The 24,673-nt window shown below is 41.5% G+C and overlaps 1 protein-coding gene and 1 non-coding gene across 2 annotated transcripts in view; one reads left to right on the top strand and one right to left on the bottom strand.

The window, feature by feature from the left end:
* The first annotated feature begins 7,812 nt into the window (after positions 1-7,812).
* POU2AF2 (POU class 2 homeobox associating factor 2) overlaps positions 7,813-24,673 on the top strand; it is a 36,090-nt gene continuing 19,229 nt past the window's right edge. Inside the window, exons 1-2 of the mRNA XM_070426927.1 lie at positions 7,813-7,858; positions 17,126-17,235. Coding sequence (XP_070283028.1) covers positions 7,849-7,858; positions 17,126-17,235 — 120 coding nt within the window. The 5' untranslated portion in view covers positions 7,813-7,848. The remainder of the gene's footprint in view (positions 7,859-17,125; positions 17,236-24,673) is intronic.
* LOC139019166 (U4atac minor spliceosomal RNA) lies at positions 13,006-13,135 on the bottom strand. Its single transcript, XR_011473052.1, has one exon. It is a non-coding gene; the product is annotated as a U4atac minor spliceosomal RNA (small nuclear RNA).

The following is a 24,673-nucleotide window of genomic DNA, read 5'->3' as shown; positions in this document are numbered from 1 at the left end:
ATTTCGTGGATTCTGAGATACCCATGTTTCCAAGTCTCAGCATCTCTGAAACTGCATGATCCCTGCATTCAAGCAGGAGTAACGGCTGGTTGTCACTGCCTGACAGGCAACTTGGTCATAGCTGCTCATGCTGCCACCTCAGTTGAGGCTAATGTAAGGCGATCACGGAATTTAATCCTCCAAACCAAGACTCTTTGGAGAGTGAAAGGGGACACCAGCCAGACGGGATGCCATGACAAACGTGGGACTGTCCCACGCAGACGCAGACAGGGGGCCACCTCAGCCATGTACCCACCTTGTTGGTACCACGTATTTTGGATCGAAATGTCATTCAAAGTGTCTTCAAGTAGAGGACACTGTGATGGCCTTGAGGTTCACACCTTGAGGGTCACACTGTCATGTCCACAAAAAGCACAGAAATGGCAGTGGGACATGAATTGGATATTAGTAAAGCAAAATTCATTTTTGGAGAAATGCCCCCAACTCCATATTTTCTTACAAAGCAAAAACTAAGTAGATACTTCAAGTCCACAGAGATGTGTTACATTTGGCGGGGGGAGGGGGAATACATTGCAAAAACATATTTTTAATAAATATATTTACATGCCAAACAATGTGACTAAAAGCAGGAAAAATCATCACATCCCTCAAAATGGAAGACAGAAATGTCAAACCAAGAGGTTCTGTGACCAGTTCCTACACCAGGACTGTTGTCACCGACCATGTAAATGGCAGCTCCTGCTTTCTTTCTCAATGACACACAAAATCATGGTGTGTTTTGCTATCCTTGGCGCTGTAACTTTGAAAGATACAATACCTTGTCCAGATAAATGCATCCTCATCGTCGCAAACCAGGCTGTACCTGACCGTAAGTGTCAAGGCGCTGTATCAGGCCCCTCCGGTCCTCCCAAGGTGTGCTTCGGCCAACTTCAGGTCCTGCTCCCGCCAGAAAGCGAGACTCTCTGAGTGGGCTTACCTGCCCCTCGTGCCTAATAAAGGTGAAGGAACCCCCTAGGCAGATCAAATCTACTGTCGACTTCTTGATGTGTACCGTCAAGCTCTCCCCTTCATCAGTCACATTCAGGATGCCTAAGGATATGGGAACCTTATGATCCTAAATCCTGGCATTTTGCTAATCAAGGACTCTAGTTAGGAAGAGGGTTTATTTCATCCCTCCCACCAGTGCTTCCTCCCCTCCCCACACCATAGTTAAGGGACTCAGAGCCTCTTCCACTTAAAGAAAAGGCATGAGAGTCAGAGGTGGGGGTGGACGGGCATCCACCAGCTGCACCACCATACCAGCTCACTCAGCAATTTCCCTGATTTCTAAATTCTTTCTCTAATGGATGCTGGGAATGGGCTCATGAAACTGACTGGTATCTTTCAGTGCAAGATTCAGGGTCCAAGACCCTCTTCAGGCCCTATGCACTGCTGCTCAGCAAATAAACCCATCTACCTCCCCTTCCCCAAAGAGCAATCTCATTGCTTCCTGGAGGGCCAATGGGTGTCACCAAAGGGTGTGAGAAATCAAGTAAAATCCTAAGGCTTCCTTAGGCCATCTCACTCATCCTCTCCCAGGCCTAGGGGTCAGCCTACCCCCAGCATGCCCTGCCAAAGGCAGCCCCCTGGGGCAGACCTCCAGGTCCCTCTCATCTGTAACTCCATCATCTGTGCCGGTGATACCAAACAAAATGTCATGGTGGAGCCTGGCCAGGTGGCTCAGTTGGTTACAGCATCATCCCACACACCAAAGGGTTGAGGGTTCAGCCCCGGATGGGGAGGATGTGGATTTATGTTTCTCTCTCACATCAATGTTTCTCTCTCTCCCATCCTCTCTCTCTAAAATCAATAAAAATATCCTGGAGTGAGGATTTATTTAAAAAGTTTAAAAAAACAAAGTCATGGTGTATTTAATAATTTTTCCAGGGGTGGTGATCTAGAATCTAGGTCTAGTATAATGATTTTTCCCATGCAAATTAAGGAATATAGACTGCCTAATCTCCAATGTTCTTTCCAGTGGAAACTCTGTATTATTGACATTTGGTTCTTCACCTGAGTGTCCACATGTCAAAATGCCAGAATATTTGCAAAACAACTATTTTGGGATTCCAGGGAAAGCTTGTGGCCATGACACTAGTTGCGTGTAGAACAATCATAATAAGTGGCCAGGACACCCTACTATCAATGCCGGACAGGCCCCTCCAAATGACAATTTGGCTGGTTTCAAGTGGCCACATCTGGCATCTTCCCTGCCCTTCACGGTGCCTCAGGGCAGCCTCCGGCTCTGTTCTAGAGCCATCTTCACTCTTGCATGGCAAACTCCGGTGATCAAGGCCCTCCTCCCTGTTCAGTCTTCATCAGGATGACTATTACCTCCCCCTGCCCCCCCCCCCCCAAAAGAACTATGAAGCTGATGGAAAGACTCAGGAATATGCCACTCCCTCAAGGGTGCCTGAGCCACACTGATCTTCACACCTCTCCAGGTGTGGGGAGGACAGAAACTTCCAACTTCCCTCTGCCTGTGAGAATTCCACTGGGCCCACTGGGCATGTGCTTGTTTATGCCTAAAAGGAAAACAAGTGAGAAAGTTCTCTACTCACAACACTTCTGACACCGAGCGTGTGGGTTTTCTCACACCAAGCAATTCTCCAACTCTTGGCAGAACCTGCCAATGTGTCCTGCAATTAAACTCAATTCTGACACTAACTACCCAGAGTTAGTGCAGACCCCACAGATTAAGGGCTCAGTCCTGTAAGACGTCCTCCCCACTTCACACGCCAATCCCAAGTCCCAGGTTGTCCCATGTACTCTGACCACGTGGCTATAACTCAGGAGTCCCCATGACAACCTCCTTAGGTTCAATAATTTGCTAGAACTGTTCACAGCACCCAGAAAAAGAGTTTACTTGCTGTTGACTGATTTATTATAAGGGATTCCACCAGGACTAGCCAAATGGACAAGATGCCTAAGGCAGGGGATACAGAGCTGCCATGCCCTCTCTGCATCTCTGTGTATTCACCAACCTTTAAGCCAGGGGTCCTCAAACTACGGCCCACGGGCCACATGTAAATACAAATATTGTATTTGTTCCCGTTTTGTTTTTTTACTTCAAAATAAGATATGTAAAGTGTGCATAGGAATTTGTTCATAGTTTTTTTTTAAACTATAGTCCGGCCCTCCAACGGTCTGAGGGACAGTGAACTGGCCCCCTGTTTAAAAAGTTTGAGGACCCCTGCTTTAAGCTCTCTGGAGACTGTAGGTTAGGGACTTTTATGGAGGCTTCACCTTATAGGTATGATCAATTGTTAACTTACTCTCCAGTCCATCTCCCCTCCCGGAAGATGGGAGGCAGGGCTAAAAGTTCCAATGTCTAACCTGCTGACCAGCCCCCATCCTGAAGCTACCTAGGAGCTGCCAAGTGTTGCCTCATGAGAACAAAGAAACTCAATTGAGGAGCTCTATGGAAGTTGCTGGAATCAAAGACCAAATATTAGGGGGGGAAAAAGATGCTCCTAGCACTCCTAACGCTTAGGAAATTACAAGGGTTTTAGGAGCTCTGTGTCAAGAACCAAGAGCAGAAACCAATATCTATTTCTAAGTTTGTCACAATGTCATTCTTTTCTGATGTAAGAGGCAGCTCATGTGCTACTAGCACTTTGCTCCCCTACCTCCCAATAGAATCCTCTCCCTTCCTCTCCTCCCTGTAGTAAGGTGTCCCTGAGCTCCTGTGCAACGTGCGAATAGAGCCTGGCATCGCCCAACCCACGGAGCCGCTTACTGCTCCCTTCAGCTCTCCCTCATAGAGAAGCCTATAAACAGAAAGCCCCGCCACAAAGGCAGGATGGGGGAAACAGAGGTGCCTGCTCCTGGGTCCCTCACACTGCCCTCCACAACCTCACCTCCCCTCCCCCATGTCTGCCAACCTGTCAGGAGCTGCCAACCCACGCAGCAGGTGCCCAGCCATGGAATGAAGGAGGAAGCTGACACAGAAACTTTGTGGTTGGGAGTATCTGAGGGTTGTTCCTGATACAAGGGGAAGGAGATGAATACTAATCCTGCCTGTGTTCTGTGGGTTTGTTTACTCTACCCAAACCTGCCTTGTTTTCCCCTCAACATGCTGCCCAGGCCACCACCATACCCACTGAGACCCAACAGCCCGCCTGACTGCACAGGTGCCCTGTTTCGGAACCCACCAGCTACTGAAGTCGAACGGACAACACCCACCGCCAATCCATATCCTTCCAGCAACCACCAGCCACTCAAATCTGCAGAAAACGTGTTTCCTTGGTCTATGAAAACAACCTTTCCTGGGATTTTTGTAAATGTGTTTAGTTCTATGTAAACAATTCTGGAGTTCTATGCAAATGAAGCAAGTGTACGGAGGGTGTTTTCAGCACAAGCACACGGATCTTTTGCAAATCAATTTCTCAGCTTCCATGCATTGCTGCTCTTCTGATGACATTTAACACCTGCAATGCTGCTGCGGGGTGCTAGGCATTTCTGCATCAAACTTCCTCTAGAAAATCATTAGTCTTTGGGATACAGGAACGGTCTACAGGGCAATGGTTACAAAGTCTTCAGTGTTGCATTCAGTTTGTGGAAAGAGAAAGGGTTTGTACTCATAACATTTCTTTACAAGGAAAACTGGTGGAATGCCCTTGGCTCTGTTTTATCTGCCATGTACTGCTTAACCCGGAGACGGCTACCTCTGCTGGGTTCTATGGCAGGGTTCAGCGTGGGGACCCACTGGGGGCCCACTATGTGCACAGCCCCATAAGCACAGTTTAGTGCTGTGGGAATACAGAGAAGAAAGAGACTATCTGGTTGGGGATGGTGGACGGATATGCAAACCACTGACCAGAATGGAAAGCAGCATGAAATCAGCGTCATTTCAAGTAAGAAACACCATTAAATGGTCCATTGAATCTATCCTGGTGCAAACTATGTGGAGAAGGCAGCATTAGTGGTGAATCTGGAAAACCACTGAGTTCTCAGGTAGAGCCAGAGCAGGGGCCCGCAACTCTCAGTATTTATTAATAATCACATGGGTGGCAGTTATTCCATTTCTGGGAATTTTTCACAAGAAACCCAAACCACTAATTCCAGAGAATATCTACCCCCTTTGTTCACTGCAGCATTATTTATAATAGCCCAAGTGCCCATCAGTAGATGAGTGGGTAAAAAAGCTGTGGTACCTTCACACAATGGGATATTACTCAGATATAAAAAAAAAAAAGAAGGAAATCTTAGCTTTTATGACAGCATGGATGGACCTGGAGATGGTTGTGCTAAGAGAAGTAAACCAGTCGGAGAAAGACAAATACCATGTTTCACTTATATGTGGAATCCAATGAACAAACACTAGCAAACAAAATAGAAACAGACTCACAGATACAGAGAACAGACTGACAGCTATCAGAGGGAAAGAGGTTAGGGGGTCTGTGTAAAAAAGGTGAAGGCATTAAGCAAAAACAGCAGCACACAGACATAGACACAGGCAACAGTATGGTGATTACCAGAGGGAAAAGGGGATGGGGGAAGAGACTAGAGGGTACAGGGGGAATAAATGATGATGGAAGGAGACTTACTTGAGTGGTGAACACAAAATATAATATACAGATGGTGTGTTATAGAATTGTACACCTGAAACCCATGTAATTTTATTAACCAATGCCATCCCAACAAATTCAATTAAAAAAGTATTGCATGGGTGGGAAGGGCAGGGATTTCCTTTAGAAATGTAGCAACTATAAGAGATGTATTCTATCAGTCAGAGAAGTGCCTACACAAAGCTCTCAAATCTGCCTGTGCATTAGAGCACCCCAGAAATTCATCAAAACTGCAGATGTCTTTCCCAATGAGCAGAGGAGCAGGTCTCCAACATCTTGCTCTCAGAACCCCTTTACTTTCTTATAAATTATTGAGGACCCCAAAGAGCTTGGTTTTAATATGACTTATTAAAGTGTGAATAAATTAAAATAACTAATTAATTTAAATGCACTTATTACATTAGAAATTAAAACTAAGAAATTGTAAAATATTTATTAGTCACTTAAAATAACAATAATGCACCATTTACATATCCACAGAGATAATCTTATAATAAAAAAATAACAGTGCTTTTCAAACTGAAAAAGGTTGGCACTGTTTTACAAAGTTTTGAATCTCCTGAATGTTTGGCTTTGTGGAAAACAGCTGGATTCTCTGCTTCTCCAGTCAATCTGTTAGTCCATCACAAGTCAGATAGCATCTAGAGACCTCCTCTGTACATTCCTGAGAGGATGGAAGAGTAAAAGGCAAACTAATTTGTTATGAAATTAGTTTGGACTTTGCAGATCTCCTGAATCAGTCTCTGGGACCTCTGGGTACCTCCGGAAAGCACTTTGAGAAACAAGGTTCTCTAGATTTCATGGTCTGAACGCGGTTGGGCCATGTGATTCAGAGCCAGGTTGGAGGACCAGGAGATGATGCCCATCTGAAGCCCTGAAATGCCAAGTGTTACACAAATCCAGTCAGACTAGAAAGGGGTCCAGGAATTCACTCTGTTTAGGACCACGAGACAGAACCAAAATTAGGTTAAACAGTAATTATGGGTAAAGATGAATGAGAAAAACATCAGAAAATACCTAAAATGTGACTCCTTTTCATTTTGCTTTAGAGGAGTTCACAACACTGACTGAACATCAATATAGACCCCCTTACCCCCATTTTCAAATCATTTTTACTTTGCAATTACAGTTGACAGTTTCAGGTGTATATCCTCGTGATTGAACATTACATAACTTACTAACTAAGTGATCAACCCAAAAAATATCACACCCATCTGACACCATACACAGTTATTACAATATTATTGATTATATTCCCTGTGCTGTGACTATTTTGTAACAACCAATTTGTACTTCTTAATCTTTTCACCTTTTTCTCTCCTACCCCAACCCCCTCCCATCTGGCACCTGTCAAGATGTTCTCTGTAACCGAGTCTGTTTCTGTTCTGCTTGTTCATTTATTTTGTTTTTTAAATTCAATTGTTGATAGGTATGTATTTATTGCCATTTTATTGTTCATAATTTTTATCAAACAATACCCTCTTTTAAAACATCAGAAAGTGTGGTTTAAAATACAGCTCTCTTGGGCCTCCCCCCAAAGGATTCTGAATTAGAATGGGATAGGAACTAGGCAAAGGTATTTCTAACCAGCTCCATCAGTGGCTCTGCTTTGGAGCACATATAAATATGTATTATATAGCTTATACATAATAAAAAGGCTAGTCAATTACATTAAAATGGCATTCATTTTTATTCTGATTCCCAAACAAAAACCTTTTCCTAGGATTCCGCCCATATCTGAAAGATACCTAGCTTTTAAAAATCATGTACCCATAATCTAAGTATTACAGGCACAATACCTACATTTTGAACAGGGAAATATGGGCTTTTCATACATTTTATTTTTGTAAAACCTAACTAAATTAAAGGGATAGAAAATGCCACTGCTATTCATAGACAAATAATGGATTCCTTGTTTACATAATAAACTTTTAAAAGCGTGGGCTCCTAATGGAAACTCATTGTTACTGAATAAAAATCCTCTTAGGGAGGAAAAAAGTACCTTCATATATAATCTACAGTGGGGATGCAAATTGCAGAGAAACAGACACCAAGGATTTGCATTTAATAAAATCTAAAGCAAGTCATTTCAGAAGCATCACTACCGTGTACAGAGGCCTTTCCTTCAGGATCAGGCTGAGCTTGTAGGAGGCCAGGACCTTTACCCAAGAGAGCAGGCTGCTCGCTCACCAGAAACCCTGCATCCCGTCCAGAAGGAAATTCACCAGACCCATCAAGAATGGAAGGTGGTGAGTCAGCGTTGATTTTTACAATTTTTATAAAGCTTTTAATAACATTTATGTTTATTTTTGGCATCATAAACTCATAAATGAAGCTAAGAACAAGAAGAAATATCCTTAACCCTGGCTAGAATATGAAATATAAAAATATGAAAACATACATCAGACACCAACAATTTAGAACTCTTGGTAACATTTCATAATTCCAGTCACATATAATCCTTAATTGTTAGATTTCCTTTTGCTGCATAGAGTTTAGGTTGGCATTTATTCTGAAAGATCAACTCTATTGAACATTATTTTTATAAAATGAGGACTTGGATATTAAAGCATTCTTTTCAGTCTAGTGAAATTTTATGTTAAATGTAATGACTTCCAGTATGCCCTTTGTTATAAAGAAAATGCAAGAGAAAGAGCCACATATATTCAGAACTTGAAATATATTTTACTCATGCATCTTGTTTTGAGCTCTTAAGCTAAGGATGAAGGTCTTCCCACATATATGTAAGGGAGAACCTGAGCCGTTATTTCATGAATTCAAACTTTATACAGATCTTTCTCAGCTTGTTCACTCTGAAGACACAGATGTTAGTGTCAGCACGGAGGAAAACCCAAATTTGAGATGAAAAAGTGAGCATTTTAAATGTCAATAATGACAGGAACTATTTCAAATATGCCTTGGGCAGTAGCTTGGAAGAAAAACTAATATTATTTTAAAGCACCACAGCTCTTCAAAGTCTGATCTCAAAAGATAAGGAGACAGACAGCCAGAGCCACACAAGCTCCTAGGTCCTGCAGCATGAAATTGGTTATTGGCAGGAATGCTAAGTTTCTGGATCCAGCTATGAGGCTCTAAAGGTGCGGAGGGGGGCTGTTGGGGTATTGGGAGGGGCTGTGGGTGGGAGGAGCTGTGGGTGAGGGCCTGCTACCTGGACCAGCCAAACTGACAAAATCCTAACAGGCTGACTACTTTGGCTTCACTTCTTTAAAAGTTTTAGTCTTTATTTCAAAAGCAGTATATATTACTTTCTGCTCAATAATTGGTATTTTGAACATTTCTAGAGAAGTTTCTGAATGCGCCTTTCCTTGTGTCCTCCTGGAGGTCCCCCATAATAAAACTAAAATGATACCATTTCCCAGATCAGACATGGAAGCACAGACACTGAGACTTTCAAAGGTGTAGACCTAGCACAGTTATTCCTGGGGCGGTATCTGTCTCCCGGTGAGGAGGTCTGCCCCTCAGCAAGGCAGGCAGAGAGCTGAGCTAGTGGCCCGAGAGGGCCCCACAGTGCCAGGGCTGCCCCTGAGCCAGGTGGCACACTGACACACTGCATTGCCACTGGACTGTCCTGACTGCATTCTTGGCACTTTCCTGACAGACAGAGAAATAAAACCAACGTGGATGCTGTCCACCAGTAACTCATCACTTAGGAGTTTTATTCTGCTCTGTCTTGAGTGAGAGTGTGCCTATATTCCGTTCCTTGAGAGTATACAGTGCAGGGAGAATTTATTTATTATATATTTTTTAATCCTCACCTGAGGATATTTTTATTGATTTTAGAGAGAAAGAAAGGGGGAGAGAGAAAAACATTGATGTGAGAGAGAAACATCAATTGGTTGCCTTCCATGTACGCCCCAACCTGGATGGAACCCAAAACCTAGGTTTATGCCCTGACTAGAAATCAAGTCCACCACCTTTTCTGTGTATAGGGTGACACTCCATGCAACTGAGCCACCTGGCCAAGGATCATCTATTATCTTAATTCTGGCATTGTCTAATGATGTAACTCAAAACATAAGTTATTATTTTCTAAAGTCATGAGATGAGTTTTTGTTTTATTCTTTTTCTGTTTTGAACTATCTCTTTATTCCCTTACATGTGTAACAAGCACGCACTCAGAGACTCTAAAGTTTTGAAAGCAAGAAAATGTATTCCAGAGAAGGTCATAAAAAATAGAAAAATAAGGATGTACTTCAAATACCATAAATGTATTCAATATTTAATAACAAAAAAAGGTTTAGGAATCACATACATTTAAAATATTAAACTTCAAAATACATGACTTTTACTTAATGCAGAAACTGTTTAATTTTCAAAAATAAGGTTAAGGTAACCACACTATTATATCTACTATGGGCCAAGTTATTCAGCAACGTGAACGAAAACAAGGAGAGGGCGAGATTGAGACAGTTTGGTGCATATACATATCAAAATACCACAGTACAATTTTTTTTTCAAATTCTAAAAAACAAGTAGATTCGTATTGATAAATTTGTGTTGTTTTCTCTCCGGAAACTTGTCTTTGTTTTCTCAACAACTGATCTGAATGCAAGCTGGTACCTAGAGTATTTGAATAAAAACTCAAGTGTCTCCAGGTTTATACAGGTGTGTAGTCTTTAAATAGACACAAAACACAGGGAAAACAGTGTTTGGGAGTAGGAATACTGGTAACATTTTTAAACTCTCAATATCACTGCACTCCAAAAAAGGAGGGCAGGGTAGTTAAGCCACTCTGAGAATTCTCAAAAACATGAAGACTATTCCAGATGAGTTGAAAGAATGTGTACTAGGTCCACATTCAGAGAAAGGGTTTCGTTGCCACCGCTTACAAAACTGCTCCCCTGTGTGCTCAAAAAGGTCTGCACCTTTGCAAACCCTGTGGTCTTTCTGGGCCTTCATTTTCCTCAACTTCTCTAAAGCACTTTATTTGCTCCACAAGTTTTTATTAAGTACCTGCTAGTTATTTCTCTTTCTCTACGGGCCCTCTTTCTTTCATTTCTTTGATGCTATCCTGATGGTACATTACTTATATTTCTGATCCCCGCCCCCCTCTTACCCCCAGAACCAGAATTGTAGCCTTTTCCCCATACTCAGCGCTAGGATTTCTATTCCTTTGTTGCTATAAAGTCTTCCTTGGAGAACTTCATTTTCATAGCTTTCATCACCATACCTTTAATGATGTTTCTTAGATGTACAGTTCTAATTCTTGTCAAAGTTCCTGTCCTATATATTTTATTTTATTAAGCCACCACAATGACACTAGCTCTCTACCCTTTCTGCACATGCCTTGCTCCTTCCTGCCTCTACTTTTGCTCATGTCATTCCTGATGTCTAAAATACCTTTCTTCCTCCTCCCATCCCATCCACATCCTTCTAAATCAGCGGTTCTCAACCTGTGGGTCACGACCCCTTTGGGGGTCGAATGACCCTTTCACAGGGGTCGCCTAAGACTATCAGAAAACACATATATAATTACACATTGTTTTGTAATTAATCACTATGCTTTGATTATGTTCAATTTGTAACAATGAAATTGGGGGTCACCACAACATGAGGAACTGTATTAAAGGGTCGAGGCATTAGGAAGATTGAGAACCACTGGTCTAAATCCAACCCAAGTCCCACCCATCCCTTCCCACAAAAAGTTTATCAACAATCCAGAGTGTACTCTTCCCCTACCTTTCACGTGTGAATGTCTTATTTCTCTCACTAAAATAGGATCTCTTTGAGGACATCTGTTATATGTTCTAAACTTATTTTGCATACCCTGTGGCATATAGCCCCATACAACAAGTCCGTGCCAACTGGAACGTAAGACTGATTGTTTTATGATAAAACTTCAGAAGTGTTGATCTGGTTGTTTACCATCCCATGAACTTTATCCCTCTATTCATTGCTATGTGGTTATTTGTTAAACTTATTTAGAATAGGTGTAATTCCCCTAGGCTTTTTGGCATACACATAAAGCATAAGTAGATCATTCAGATTGAAATCAGCAATTAAAAAGCCTTCAGAAAAAAAGTGAAGCCAAGACTCTGCAAACACACAAAGGATCCAGCCTGGACCTCTTCAGCTTCCACCTCCTCCTCTCAGACCTTAGTCCACACCTTCCATCAACCAGTCATCAACCTTTATGCTTAGCCAGGATGCCTCTGTTAGAGTTGGCCCCCACCTCTGCAGGTACCTTATCCAATGTCCTTACTCTTATGTATGCCTGTGGTTCTCATCAGAATCACCAGGAGGACTCATTAAACAATGGATTTCTGGGCCCCCACAGCTAAAGTTTCTGATTCGTTCATCTGTAGGAGACCCAGAGAACCTGCACGTCCCAGCTTCTGGCTGATGCCCTTGCTGCTGGTGCAGAGATCACACGTGGAGGATTACTGGGTGTATTCTCACTTAGGCTTGTCTATCTGACTTTGAGCCCTGCCTTCTTGTGACATTTAGTACTTGAGTTATTCTCCAACTCCAGGCTGCTTCAGGGGCACTAGAGTAGAGGTGTCTTGGTCATTGAGCATACCACCCCTCCCCTTTCTTTACTCCAGTCTCAGAGGTTGAGAACCAACTTGTGCCCTTGACCCCAATTTCTTGCTTCTTTTTCAAAACGTCCTTCCATCATTTTTTCCCTCTTTTCCTAAATCTTTAGTCCTTTCTTCTGTCCTACTTTAATATCCTCTAATCTCTGCCACCCATCTATAATAATAAAAGTGTCATATGCTAATTAGACTGGACATCCTTCTGGACAACCTTCCAGAAGAAGCCGAGGCGGTGAAGGAAGCCCAGGTTGGGTCCCGGGTGCCTGCCGGCAGCTGGAGGGAAGCCTGGGTCCTGGGTGCCAGAGGGAAGCCAGTGCCAGCAGTCAGGGGAAGGAAGGCCTACTCTTGCATGAATTTCATGCATCGGGCCTCTAGTAAGTGCATAAATAGATATAAAAACATAAACAAATGTCTCCTTGACCCTATAGTTTTCTCTAGTTATCATCTAATCTCTTGTTTCCCTTTCTCATTCAAACTTCAAGAAGTCATTTCCCTTCCTGTCTCCACCTCTTCCCTTAACATTATTATCTGTAAGGAGGAGAGTATTAGGAGATGAGGTCAGGTGTATCATGGAACAAGGTTCTAGCTACCCTACTCTCCCAAAATTGCCATTGGGGAAGTCTAACACCAAATACTGCATTGAAAGGATGCCTTGCTGTTTCTCTTCCTGGATCACTCTGATGCATCTCATACCTTTCCCTTCTTTCTTAAAATCTCCTCCCCTAAATTCTGTGATACCTTATTCCCCTGGTTTGACCTGGTTCTTGTCCAACCATTTCTTCTTCATTGGGTTTTCTCCTCGTCTGATAACCCTTCAAATGAGGATGTTCCACAGGACCATCTTTAAGCATTTATCTATCTATCTATCTATCTATCTATCTATCTATCTATCTATCTATCTTAGGCATAGCAGTATTGTCCTCACTAGATGTTCATTGGACAGTAGCGCAACCCCAAGAAAAGGATGGTTCCATCTTTAACCATTTAGTCCAGTGTTTTAGGAATCGGTGTTATGGGAGTTCCCGGGATATTGATCCTCTCAGCCCTCAGCAACAGCCTGGCCTGTTTATTCCCATATGCCAGACACATATTGTTTCTATGTGTGCCATCATGTGACTCTACCTTTTAAACACTCCCCCAAGAGATTTCATCCTCTTTCCCGGTTTCATTACCATCAACATCATGATGGCTCTGGGCCTTCTGTACTTAGACCAACCCCATGATGGAAACTTGAGAATCACCCTTGGATCTTCCCTCTCCTTTCCCTCCCACATGCAAATAATTGCCAGATCTGTCTGCTGCTTGCCCTCCTATCTACCGCTGCTCAGACCCCATCACCTCTTGCCCGAATTATTCTAGAAACCCCCTGCCTGATTTCCCTGTGGTTTTGTGATCCTTAAGTCCATTCTTCACACAGCTTCCAGAAAAGTCGATCTAAAATGCAAATCTAACTACAATACACCCATGCTTAAAAGCCTGTAATGACTCCGTGTCTAATAGGATGAAGTCCAAACTCCTTCATATACAAGAAACTTCATGACTGAGCCCTACTCATTGTAGTTCCCCAGGCTCACTTCTGCCACATCCTCCCTCACACACCTCTGCATTCTTGCCTCCAGGCCATTGCCCATGCTGTCTCTATGCCTGAATGTTCTTGCCCATTTTGCCATCACCACACACCCCTTACCTCAGCTCAGGTGTCACCTTGCCTTCCCTAACAGCCTCCCACACTCACAAGGAAGTGACATATTCTGTGTTTATCTGAGTATCTTAAGCATATTTCTCTTGTTGTACTTAGCACATTTGCATTATAATTACTTTTTTAGAATTTTTCTCCTCCCACTTGATAGCATGTTCTTTTGTATCCCCTGTTCTGAAATGCCTGACACAGAAAATATTCAATAAATAATTGATGAGTAAATACAGCCTTAGGCTTTTCTAAAAGATAAGTCATCACATATAATTCTAGGAACAACACTTAGGTTCCTTTGGAAAAAAATCATAAGGTCATTAAGCTTTAAATTTGAGGTTTATTTGAAAGATGTACTTTAAGCCTCTTTAATTAAAAGATATATAGTCCTATCCATGCTGCTGCAAATGGTAAGAATTCTTTTTTACAGCAGCATAGAATTCCATTGTGTAGATGTACCAAAGTTTTTTAATCCACTCATCTGTTCATGGGCACTTAGGTTATTTCCAAATCTTAGCTATTGTAAATTGTGCTGCTATGAACATAGGGGTCCATATATTGGTTTTTCTGTTTTCCTGGGATACATTCCTAGAAGTGTGATCACTGGGTCAAGTGGGTGTTCCATATTTAGTTTTTTGAGGAAACACCGTACTGTTCTCCACAATGGCTGCACCAGTCTGCATTCCCACCAGCAGTGCAAGAGGGTTCCTTTTTTCTCCGCATCCTCACCAGCACTTGTTAATTGATTTGTTGATGATAGCCATTCTGACAGGTGTTGAGATGGTACCTCATTGTTGCTTTGATTTGCATCTCTTGGATGAATAGTGACTTTGAGCAAGTTTTCATATGTCTCTTGGCCTTCGGTATGTCCTCTTTCGAAAAGTGTCTATTTAGGTCCTTTGCCCATATTTTGATTGGATTGTTTATCTTGCTTTTGTTCAGTTGTATGAATTCCCTGTAAATTTTGGAGATTAAAAGCTTATCAGAGATAACATTGGCAAATATGTTTTCCCATGCAGTGGGCTTTCTTGTTGTTTTGTTGATGGTTTATTTTGCTGTGCAAAAGCTTCTCATTTTGATGTAGTCCCACTTGTTTATTTTCTCCATTTGCAACAGCATGGATGGAACTAGAGAGCATTATGCTAAGCAAAATAAGGCAGTCAGAGAAAGATAAATATCACATGATCTCACTCATTTGTGGAATATAATGAACAACATAAACTGATGAACAGAAATAGAACCAGAGACATAGAAGCATCTAACAGACTGTACAATCTATGAGGGAAGGCAGGGGTGAGAGGGTAAGAGATCAACCAAAGAACTTTTACGCATGCATATAAGCATAACCAATGAACACAGACAGTAGGGGGTGGGGGAGGGCTTGTGCTTGGGGGACAGGATGGTGGTGGAGAGGCCAATGGGGGGGGGGGGAGGAGACTCATGTAATACTTTAAACAATAAAGAATTTTTTAAAAAAGATATATAGTCCAACTCCTGTCAAAATTAGACCCAAGGGACCTTTTAAATAACTTTGTTTTGCTGAGACCAGATTGTGTGTGCTTTTATTTGTATTAAACAATACGTTGTCTTGGAACCTATAGATTATTTATTCTTCATGAGGCTGAGAGATGGTGATTTTCCCAAGTCAGTGACTAGTATGTGGTTTATAGCGCTGAATCAGGCCAGCAGCCTTTGTGCCAATGCATCATTCTGCCCCTGGTTTGGGTTTGGTTTCCTCCTTCCTTCCTTTCATCTCCTTTGTGATGAGATTTTACTTATAAGTCAAATATATGCTAGATTATTTACAAATTCAACCAGATTGGAGAATATTTCTGGTTATATACCTAATGCAAATATATGTTAGCATGTTCTGCCATATACACTGATGCTGAATTCTAAGCCAGCTGAAATTACTGATAAACCAGCAACACCTCAATGAATCAAAACCTTCCAACCGTCTACAGAACAACAACTTCAGAGTTAAAAAAGTCTTATAATTCCTCTAGTTAACCACCCATTAAGAGCTTAAATACTTCTATCATCATCCAAGCAAAAGGTTCTCCTGTCTTTGTTTGATCACCCTTAGTGACAAGAAACTCACTGTCCCCAAAAACCATGTTCCCAATTTCATAACCTTGGGGGAATATTTTCTCGATAGCCTGTTATCGCTCTGTAATTTCATCAGGGTAAACTAGCAAATTTTCTGGTTGTTAGAGCTACAATCTAACCTCAGTCTGGATCCTAGCCACTAAGTCTGCTGACTAGTAGCTATGAGACCTTGACAAATCACTTAGCCCCAGACCACAGCTTCTTCATCTGTAAAATGGATCAAATGAAATAATGCATGTACCTTGTCCAGCACCATAATATGGTTGATCAGTACATGTGGTAAGTGCTCAATAAATATTCTTAAATGAATGAATCACACTTCCCTGATCTTTGGCCTAGTTTCAAAGCAGCAACTCCTCATGTTGTATAACTGTATTTTCAAAAATAAAAAAAATACATAAATTAGTATAGTGAACAGAAACAAATGACTTTCTCCTTAATAACATAATCTTCCTGCCCTAGCCTGGTGTTTCTCAGTGGTTGGAGCATAGGTCCTCTCATCAGATGATTGTTGTTTTGATTTCCAGACAAGGACACATACCTGGGTTGCAGGTTTTCCCAGTCTCTGATCAGGGTATGTGTAGGAGGCAACCAATTGATGTGGCTTTCTCTCTCCTCCCTCCCTTCCACTCTCTCTAAAAATCAATGGGAATCCTATCCTGGGATGAGGATTAACAACAACAAAAGAACATAATCTTCCTGAAACAGTCCATTTGATCTGCTCACCCAACAGCAGGTAGGAATGTGAGCCAGCAGGAATACTTTCCCTCTGTAATCTGAATCATGCAAATCCACCTTTGCACCATGTAGTAAGAAGCATCATTTCTAGTAGCATCCAATCCCTGATCTTGCTATTCAAGCGTAAATTTTAAGTCTTCCTTACGTAGATCTTGCCAAACCAGAGTACAAATAAGAAGACACTTTGAAGAGTTGTTGTGTAGAAGTTGGAATGGTGTTTCTTTCACTTAATCAGAGCTTGGTTGGGTCTTCATTCAGGGCCAGGAGATGGGACTAGATGACCTCTGTGAAGCCACTTCAAATTCAAGTCTATCATGCTAACAAGAAAACAGCATCACAATGATAGCCTCTGACTACAGCCCTCTACTTGTTAACCTGATTACTCCACCCACATTTGATTGTTATTATTCCATTTGCTTAAGTCCCAGGAGACTACAGCAAACGAGTATATCAAGGCGTGAGAGTGAAGCACACAGTCAAAGATCTGCTGGCAGAAAAACGATCCAAGCAGACAAGTAACTCAAGATTTAATGTAAGTCTCATACATTCTGAAGTCTTTGTAGGGGGGGAGGGGAGGGAGTAAGTCCTATATTAAGATTAGTTATCTCCCCTCTTCTTTTATTTACACAGCAACCTCTCACCTCTTGTGTCTGATATTTTCCATTGAAAATCTTTCCTTCTACTGGCACTTACAGTATAATTACTGTTATTAACACTATGGCACATCTGTCACGCTATTCCAAGAGCTCTGTGCACTGTTTGGCTCACTACTACAGCTGGTGGCAGTGAGAGGAAACTGTGCTCTGCCTTTTCATCCCCCCGCCCAACCCGTCATGAATCAACAAAGGCTTAGTTGGTGAAAATCATCACGTTATTCTAAGCCTGATAGAGACAACTTAGAAGAATCCTCTCTGTAACATGCAAAGTCAGATTTTAAAATCCTAGTAGGACTCAGCCATAAGAAAAGATGAAATACTGGTTTTTGCAACAACATAGATACATCTTGAGAATATCATGTTAATCGAAATAAGTCAAACAGAAAAAGTCAAGAACCATATGATTTCATTCATATGTGGGATATAAAACTGAAAGCAACAAGTCAACGAACAAACAAAACTCATAGATACAGACAACAGTACGGTGGTTACCAGAGGGAATGGGGGTGAGAGTGTAATAAAGGATGAAGGGGATCAAACCGATGCTGACTGAAGGAGACCTGAGGTTGAATGGTGAACACACACGATAGTATACAGATGATGTATTATAGAATTGTACATTTGAAACCTATATAAGTTTATTAGCCAAGTCACCCCAATACATTTAATAAAAAGTTTAAAGAAAAATCCTAGTAGGAGACACCCTTAATTCTAACACCCTTATCTACCAACTGTGTCTTCATAAATAGCTACACTCTATGCCTAAAATATTTAAGTAGTGGCACCAGTTCTCAAAAAACAAAAAGTGATTCAAGAATGGAAATAATATTTGGCTATCAAGACAGTATATAATCATTATCTATTAGGTAAAATACAACAACATAAATATCAGGATCTGTCAGGGATTGCTGGGTGCAGGGCACAGAGCAGATGACCAGGAATAACTGAGCAAGCATGGACAGCACCTCACCCAGGGGCTGGCACACAGTGGGCACTGGTCACCCAGTGTGTCTGCTCTGAATGTCAGCACCATGTCCAACACTGCTCCAAAATCAAATTAAATGAGCAACCCCAGATTCTATTTCCTCCCATCCATATTTTCTGCCTTTTTTTCTTTTAAACCATCTCCTCTAGTTCAACAAATGGAGCTTAGCTGATAAAGAGAAATCTAAATAATTGGCTTCTTGTCTGCTCCTAGTGCAGTGTTTCTCATAGCGCCTGCTTAAAATCATCTGGGGTGTGTGGGGTGTCTGTTAAAATTATCCATACCAATCTAGAGGAGAGAGAGAGAGAGAGAGAGATTTCAGCATCTACTCTAAATGAACTACAGCTTCATGGAAGTACTGTAAATTGCTTGGCCACAATGCTAGCTAAAATTGTGCAACATGATGAAAGTTACAGGCAAACTGTCAATTGGGAAGATAAAGATCACAGTGAAGATAACACCACAGTCAAGGAGCAGATATTGTATCTTCCCAGTGTGAGTGAGGAGGTAACTCACTCCTTGGCATTGTCATCAGTCTATAATAATAAAAGTGCAATATGCTAATTAGACCGGACAGCTGAATGACCTTCCAGATGTCATTCCAGACGTCCTTCTGGATGAAGCCATGAGGGCCAAGCCCGAGGTGGTTAGGGACAATCAGGCAGGCAGGCAGAGGCAGTTAGGGGTGATCAGGCATGCAGGCAAGTAGTTAGGGGTAACCAAGCAGGAAGAGTGTTTAAGGGTGATGAGGCAGGCAGGTGAGTGCTTAGGAGCGATGAGGCAGGCAAGCAGAGTGGATAGGGGAGAACAGGCAGGTAGGCAGGCAAACAGTTAGGAGCCAGTGGTCCCAGATTGCAAGAGAGTACAGACTGGGCTGAGGGACCCCTCCCACCCCCCCCCCCCCATGCACGAATTTCGTGCACTGGGCCTCTAGTGTCTATATACAAATGATAAGGCCCTATACCCAACAGAGTTACAAAAAAAGACCAAATGGTAATATATTTTTCTTTTAAAAATGACCTAACATGACTTCTTGTTCAATATCTATGACTATCAAATAGTGTTTTCTTTATTTGTTGATGTTACTTTTTAAGAGCTATAACAATATAAACATAATTAATAATAAGCTATATTATTTTATGAAAATGAAGATTCCTGGTTCTTTTACCATGTCTACTAACATAGAGTTATTTGGCTGGAGCCAAGAAATGGTCATTGTTAACAAGTTCCTTGGGTGAATCTTTACATAGCATATCTTGAGAACTTTACCATGGAGCAAAGAGTAAGCATTTAAGCCTCACACACCACAGCCATAGTTCTTATCTTTACCCAGATAAGAACTTGTTGAACTACTGCTAATTGGCCCAGTGACATTGAAAATGTTATAGTGAAAGTGGCTACAAGAAATGCATAATACATGGTCTGTGCCATTAAACACCAAATAGCCTGGTGGAAAGGAAAAATACTTATCCACTTAAAAATATACAAGACAATAAAATGAAGCACTGGACTGAATGGTAAAGACAAAAGACCAGGCAGTATGGCCATGTGATATGAAGACTATAACAATGTTTACATAAGGACTGTTTAAAGTACATTTCCTTATGTGTTATCTCATTTAATCGACACATTAATTCTGTGAGACTGAGATTTACATGGTTTCCCATTTTAGAGATTAAAAAGTTGAGAACAAGAGAAGGGAATTGATTATTTTTATGCTACAGTTAGCAAGTGGCAGGTTTTCTGACTTCTAGTTCCATATTCCTTTTAAGGGAAAGATCAATGTGGAGAATAGCAAAATCTCTGACTCATGCTGTCTTTGTCCATTTCAGCTGCTATAACAAGATACCACAAATGGGGTAGTTTAAACAGCAAACATTTCTCACAGTTTGAAGGCTGGAAGTCTAAGATCAAGGCTGGAAGTCTACTCTTCTGGGGGGTAGACGTCTCCCTGTATTCTCACATGGGGCCTGGGGAGCTTTTGGGTCTCTTATAAAGGCACTACTCCCATTCCTGAGGGCTCTGTTCTCATGATCTAATCACCCCAAAGGCCCCACCTCCTAATATTATCTTATTGGGCATTAGGATTTCAACATATGAATTTGGGAAGGAGGTAAACTTTCAGGCCATATTACATGCAAACAAAGGTAATGAAAACTCAAGAAGATATATTTATGTAAAAAGAACTTCTAGGACTAGAAAATTGCAAACCAGCTCTAACTATACACTTATTCTTTGGCATAAGTGGGGCTGTATGAACTCAGCCTTAACCTCATCTACTTATATAAAAACCCTGGGTGGTGTTCATCATGACCATCAGAACTGAGACCAAGTGGAAGGAAGTCAGTACTGCAGGGGTTGTCTTGGCAATGGCTGTGCTCTCCCCTGAGCTGTTTCCTTGAGCTGTTTCTGGCAAGGGTGGGGTTTGAGGCAGGAACCCACCCTCGGAACGTGGTCCCATTGAATACTGGGTCGCTTTGCCAAGGGCTGCGCCCTCCCCTAGCTGTTTCCTGGAGCTGTTTGGGTGTAACATCAAGCCAGAAGCTCAACCAAGTGGAAGGAAATCAGTCCTGTGGGGGTTGTCTTGGCAACAGCTGCGCCCTCCCCCGAGCTGTTTCCTGGAGCTGTTTCCGGTGAGGGCAGGGTTTGAGGCAGGAACTCACCCTCAGAGCATGGACCCACTGAATCCTGGGTCGTTTTGCCAAAGGCTGTGCCCTCCCCAGCTGTTTCCCGTGTGGCCTGAGGGAAGAACCTATGCTCAGAGCACCAGGAGCGCCCAGCAGCAGTCAGTCCTGGGTTTGCTGAGGTGGAGGCCACAGCATGCTAGAACTCTGCATCTGGCCCAACAGGGGCATGGCCGACCTTCAAACCAGACCCTGACAGTAGAAAGGAGGGAGCCCCATTCCTCACAGAATCCGCTGTTGGATAGCTTGCTGTCAGTGGCCTGCCAGCCAGGAACCCCATTCTCCTGAACCCCGGACCCTGACAGGAGGGAGGAGGGAGCCCCTTTCCTCACAGAATCGACAGGTGGCCAGTTTGCTAATTAATTCCCTTTTTAAAAAATATATATTTTATTGATTTTTTTACAGAGTGGAAGGGAGAGGGATAGAGAGTTAGAAACAAGGTACATGCCCTTGACCGGAATCGAAACTGGGACCCTTGAGTCCGCAGGCCGACGCTCTGTCCACTGAGCCAAACCGGTTAGGGCAATTAATTCCCTTTTAATGTGCATGAATTTTGTGCACCAGGCTACTAGTTTATATATATTCCCAATGTCTCAATGCTAGTATCTTATTCTTATCTTCACTTCAATGACCTTTCAAATTTGGGTAGTTAAATGCTTATAAACTTGAAATGTGGTTATTTGAACTTTAGGTGTCTTCATGTATTGATTTCATTGTCTACCTGCTCATTTTTCATCTTCTCCACCACTATTCTAGAACATCTGTATATCCCAAAAAGAATGTTGTATTCATTAATAATCCACTCTTGAGGACCTATTTCTGACCCTGTTGCAAATGAAACCCAAGAGCAGGAATTATGGAGAATCACATTACTGGCAGGCATTTGGGGGCTCTAATTGCATGGGTAATACTAAGACTACCTCCTATTTCTCTTTCCAATGCACTAGGTGACAATGAGTCAGATATCTTGAATCATTTCAGATAGGGAAGCCATCCTTATACATGTTCAAAATTTGTTCCTAACAAGATAGATTATAACCAGTCAAGGGCTAACTTAAGAAGATGGGAGGTCCTATCATACATATTGTGTTAGGCCAGAAATGGACCCCAAAATATCTTATGTCATGCCCCTGGCATCTGTGAATGTTGCCTTATGGGGCAAAATAAGTGATTAAGTTAAGAATCTTGAAAGGTGATACCCTGGATTACCAGGTGGGCCCTAAATGCAATCACGTGTATCCTTGTAAGAATGAGTTTGAGAGAGACACACACACATGAAGGAGGAGACACACAGAAGAGACAGAGGCAGAGGTTGGAGTCATGCAGCCACAAGTCACGGAATGCAGGCAGCCATCAAAATCTGGACGAGGCAAAGAATGTGTCCTTCCCTAGAGGCTGATATGGAGGACAGCGCTGCTGACACCTTCATTTGGACTTCTGGCATCCAGAACTGTGAAAGAATACATTTCAGTCTTTTTAAACCACCCAGTTTGTGGTAATTTTTTACCAGTAGCCCTAGGAAGCTAATACACATATATTATGGCACTGTGTCCCCTGATAAGTATCTTTTAGAAGTTCAAATTGCTGCTCTGCTCTTCCAGCCAACGCTTTGATAAGTTTACGCAGGTTGTGTAGATCCGGCTTCACCACAATTTCCCTAAGAGCATCTGTTTGTGATACTATGAGATGTTTTTCACATCTTTACAGGAGGAATCAAAGGGGGAAAAATCCCTCCCATCAAAAAAAAAAAAAAAACTTTCACCAAAGACTGTACTTAAAACCACTCCCGTAAACTGCAGCCGCAATCGTGTGGTTTCACACTGTTACCGGGGATATTTGCTTTTAAAAGGGCTTTTCTCTTTCTTTCTCAAATTTTTCTGTTATTCCTTACTACACTGCTAGATCTTCTACCAGAATATTTAAAATGTGAACCATTCACCAACATGTATATAAATATTAATATATATATGTGTGTATATATATGTGTGTGTGTGTGTGTGTGTATGTATTAGAATTTTGATGTAGGTTTAGGTTGCATTTATTTTCAATTACACTATTTTCATTGAGATCCATAAAGGCTAATCATTGAGAGATTTTAATAATGTCACAAAATTCAGTGAACTCTCAGTTACTTATAGTAAAGGGGGAAAAGGAATAACAAGAAAAAGAAGCACTAAGGCTAATAACCACCACTTTTCATTTGGTTTGAAATTCAGTGAACAATTTCCAAGCTATTGAGCTTTCTAATCAAGTTTTTCTTAAAATATCATAAAGATTCATTTAAAATCTTTGGGCATACAACAGCTGGCATGAGGTGAAAATTCTTAAACTTGCTGAGTAGAAAATTAAAATCAGTTTGGAATTAAAATTATGTCATGGAAAGTGAGAATACAATGCAGTTGGGGGAGATTAAAATGTGCCTAGGGCCCAGGCAGCATTGCTCAGTGGTTAGAACATTGGCCCATGCACTAGAGGGTCTTGAGTTTGATTCCCGGTCTAGGCCACATACTTGGGTTGCTGGTTCAATCCCTGGCCCTCGTCGGGGCACATGCAAGATGCAACCAATCTATGTGTCTCTCTCACATTGATGTTTCACTCTTTCTCTCTCTCTCTCTCTCTCTCTCTCTCTCTCTCTCTCTGTCTTTCTCTTTCTCCCTCACCCCCTTCCACTCTCTCTAAAAAAAAAAAAAAAAATCAATGGAAAAAATATCCTCAGGTGAAGATTAATAAAAAATAAAAATAAATGGGAATCATGGTCTGATGCTCAATTTTTATTTATTTTTTGTTTGTTTATGGACACCCTAATAACTCATTCTCTACTCATTTATCAGAATGCTATAGTGAGGAACAATAAGGAAATAGCTATGAAAGTTATTTTAACTTAATATTGTACATAAACATAAGGAAAAATAATTGAAGATATCTAGTTGTTTTGGAAGTTCTGAACTGAAGAAAATATTGAAGAGATATATCCCAAGTGGAAATATATTTATATTTTATCAATCTTGAATTATACATTTACAGCCTAAAATTTAACTATCTCCACTTGACATGATTCTTTTATACCAGCCTCAAGTGTTTATTTTCCAAATCACAATTACTAATAATTACTTCCTTATTCTATATTTTCCCAAATCCTTACATTTATATGAGCTGCTAATATCTCCACATCAAGAACATATAAAATCTGGCCATATTGTCGTCTGGGAGCCTTGATTAAAATCTTTCCTATTTTTGGAAGGAAATCAATGCACACACAGAAAGAAGATGACAAGCATACATATTGGTGGGAAATTTGGAGGAACAGACGGCAAATGGGTGCCGTATACTGCATTTATGGCATGGAGTAACTGAAAGTGTTTGATCATGTGGAGAAGTGGATAAAGTCTAATTGTGGAACAGATGTGCATTGCCCAGCTCCATGCCTAATAACTGTCTGTCTTCCTATAGAGGTTTGTTTAGTTTAATATCCAGCTGCTGTTTTATGGCACCAATCACAGGCACACTTCAGTCACCACCGAGTGTAAACATGGTGATGTGCGTATCTGTGATTTGCATTTGGACTTCTTGAGAAATGTAAAAAATAAAAAAATACACAATTGGGAACTGTATATTGCAGCATCCCAAAGTTTCTTTGACTTCCCT

The sequence above is a fragment of the Myotis yumanensis genome, unplaced genomic scaffold (assembly GCF_028538775.1).
Source record: "Myotis yumanensis isolate MYYU_CA2020_CCGP unplaced genomic scaffold, mMyoYum1.0.hap1 SCAF_10, whole genome shotgun sequence".
Classification (NCBI taxonomy): Eukaryota; Metazoa; Chordata; class Mammalia; order Chiroptera; family Vespertilionidae; genus Myotis; species Myotis yumanensis.
Note: the sequence above shows the minus strand (reverse complement) of the source record. Positions and strands in the feature narration are given on the sequence as shown.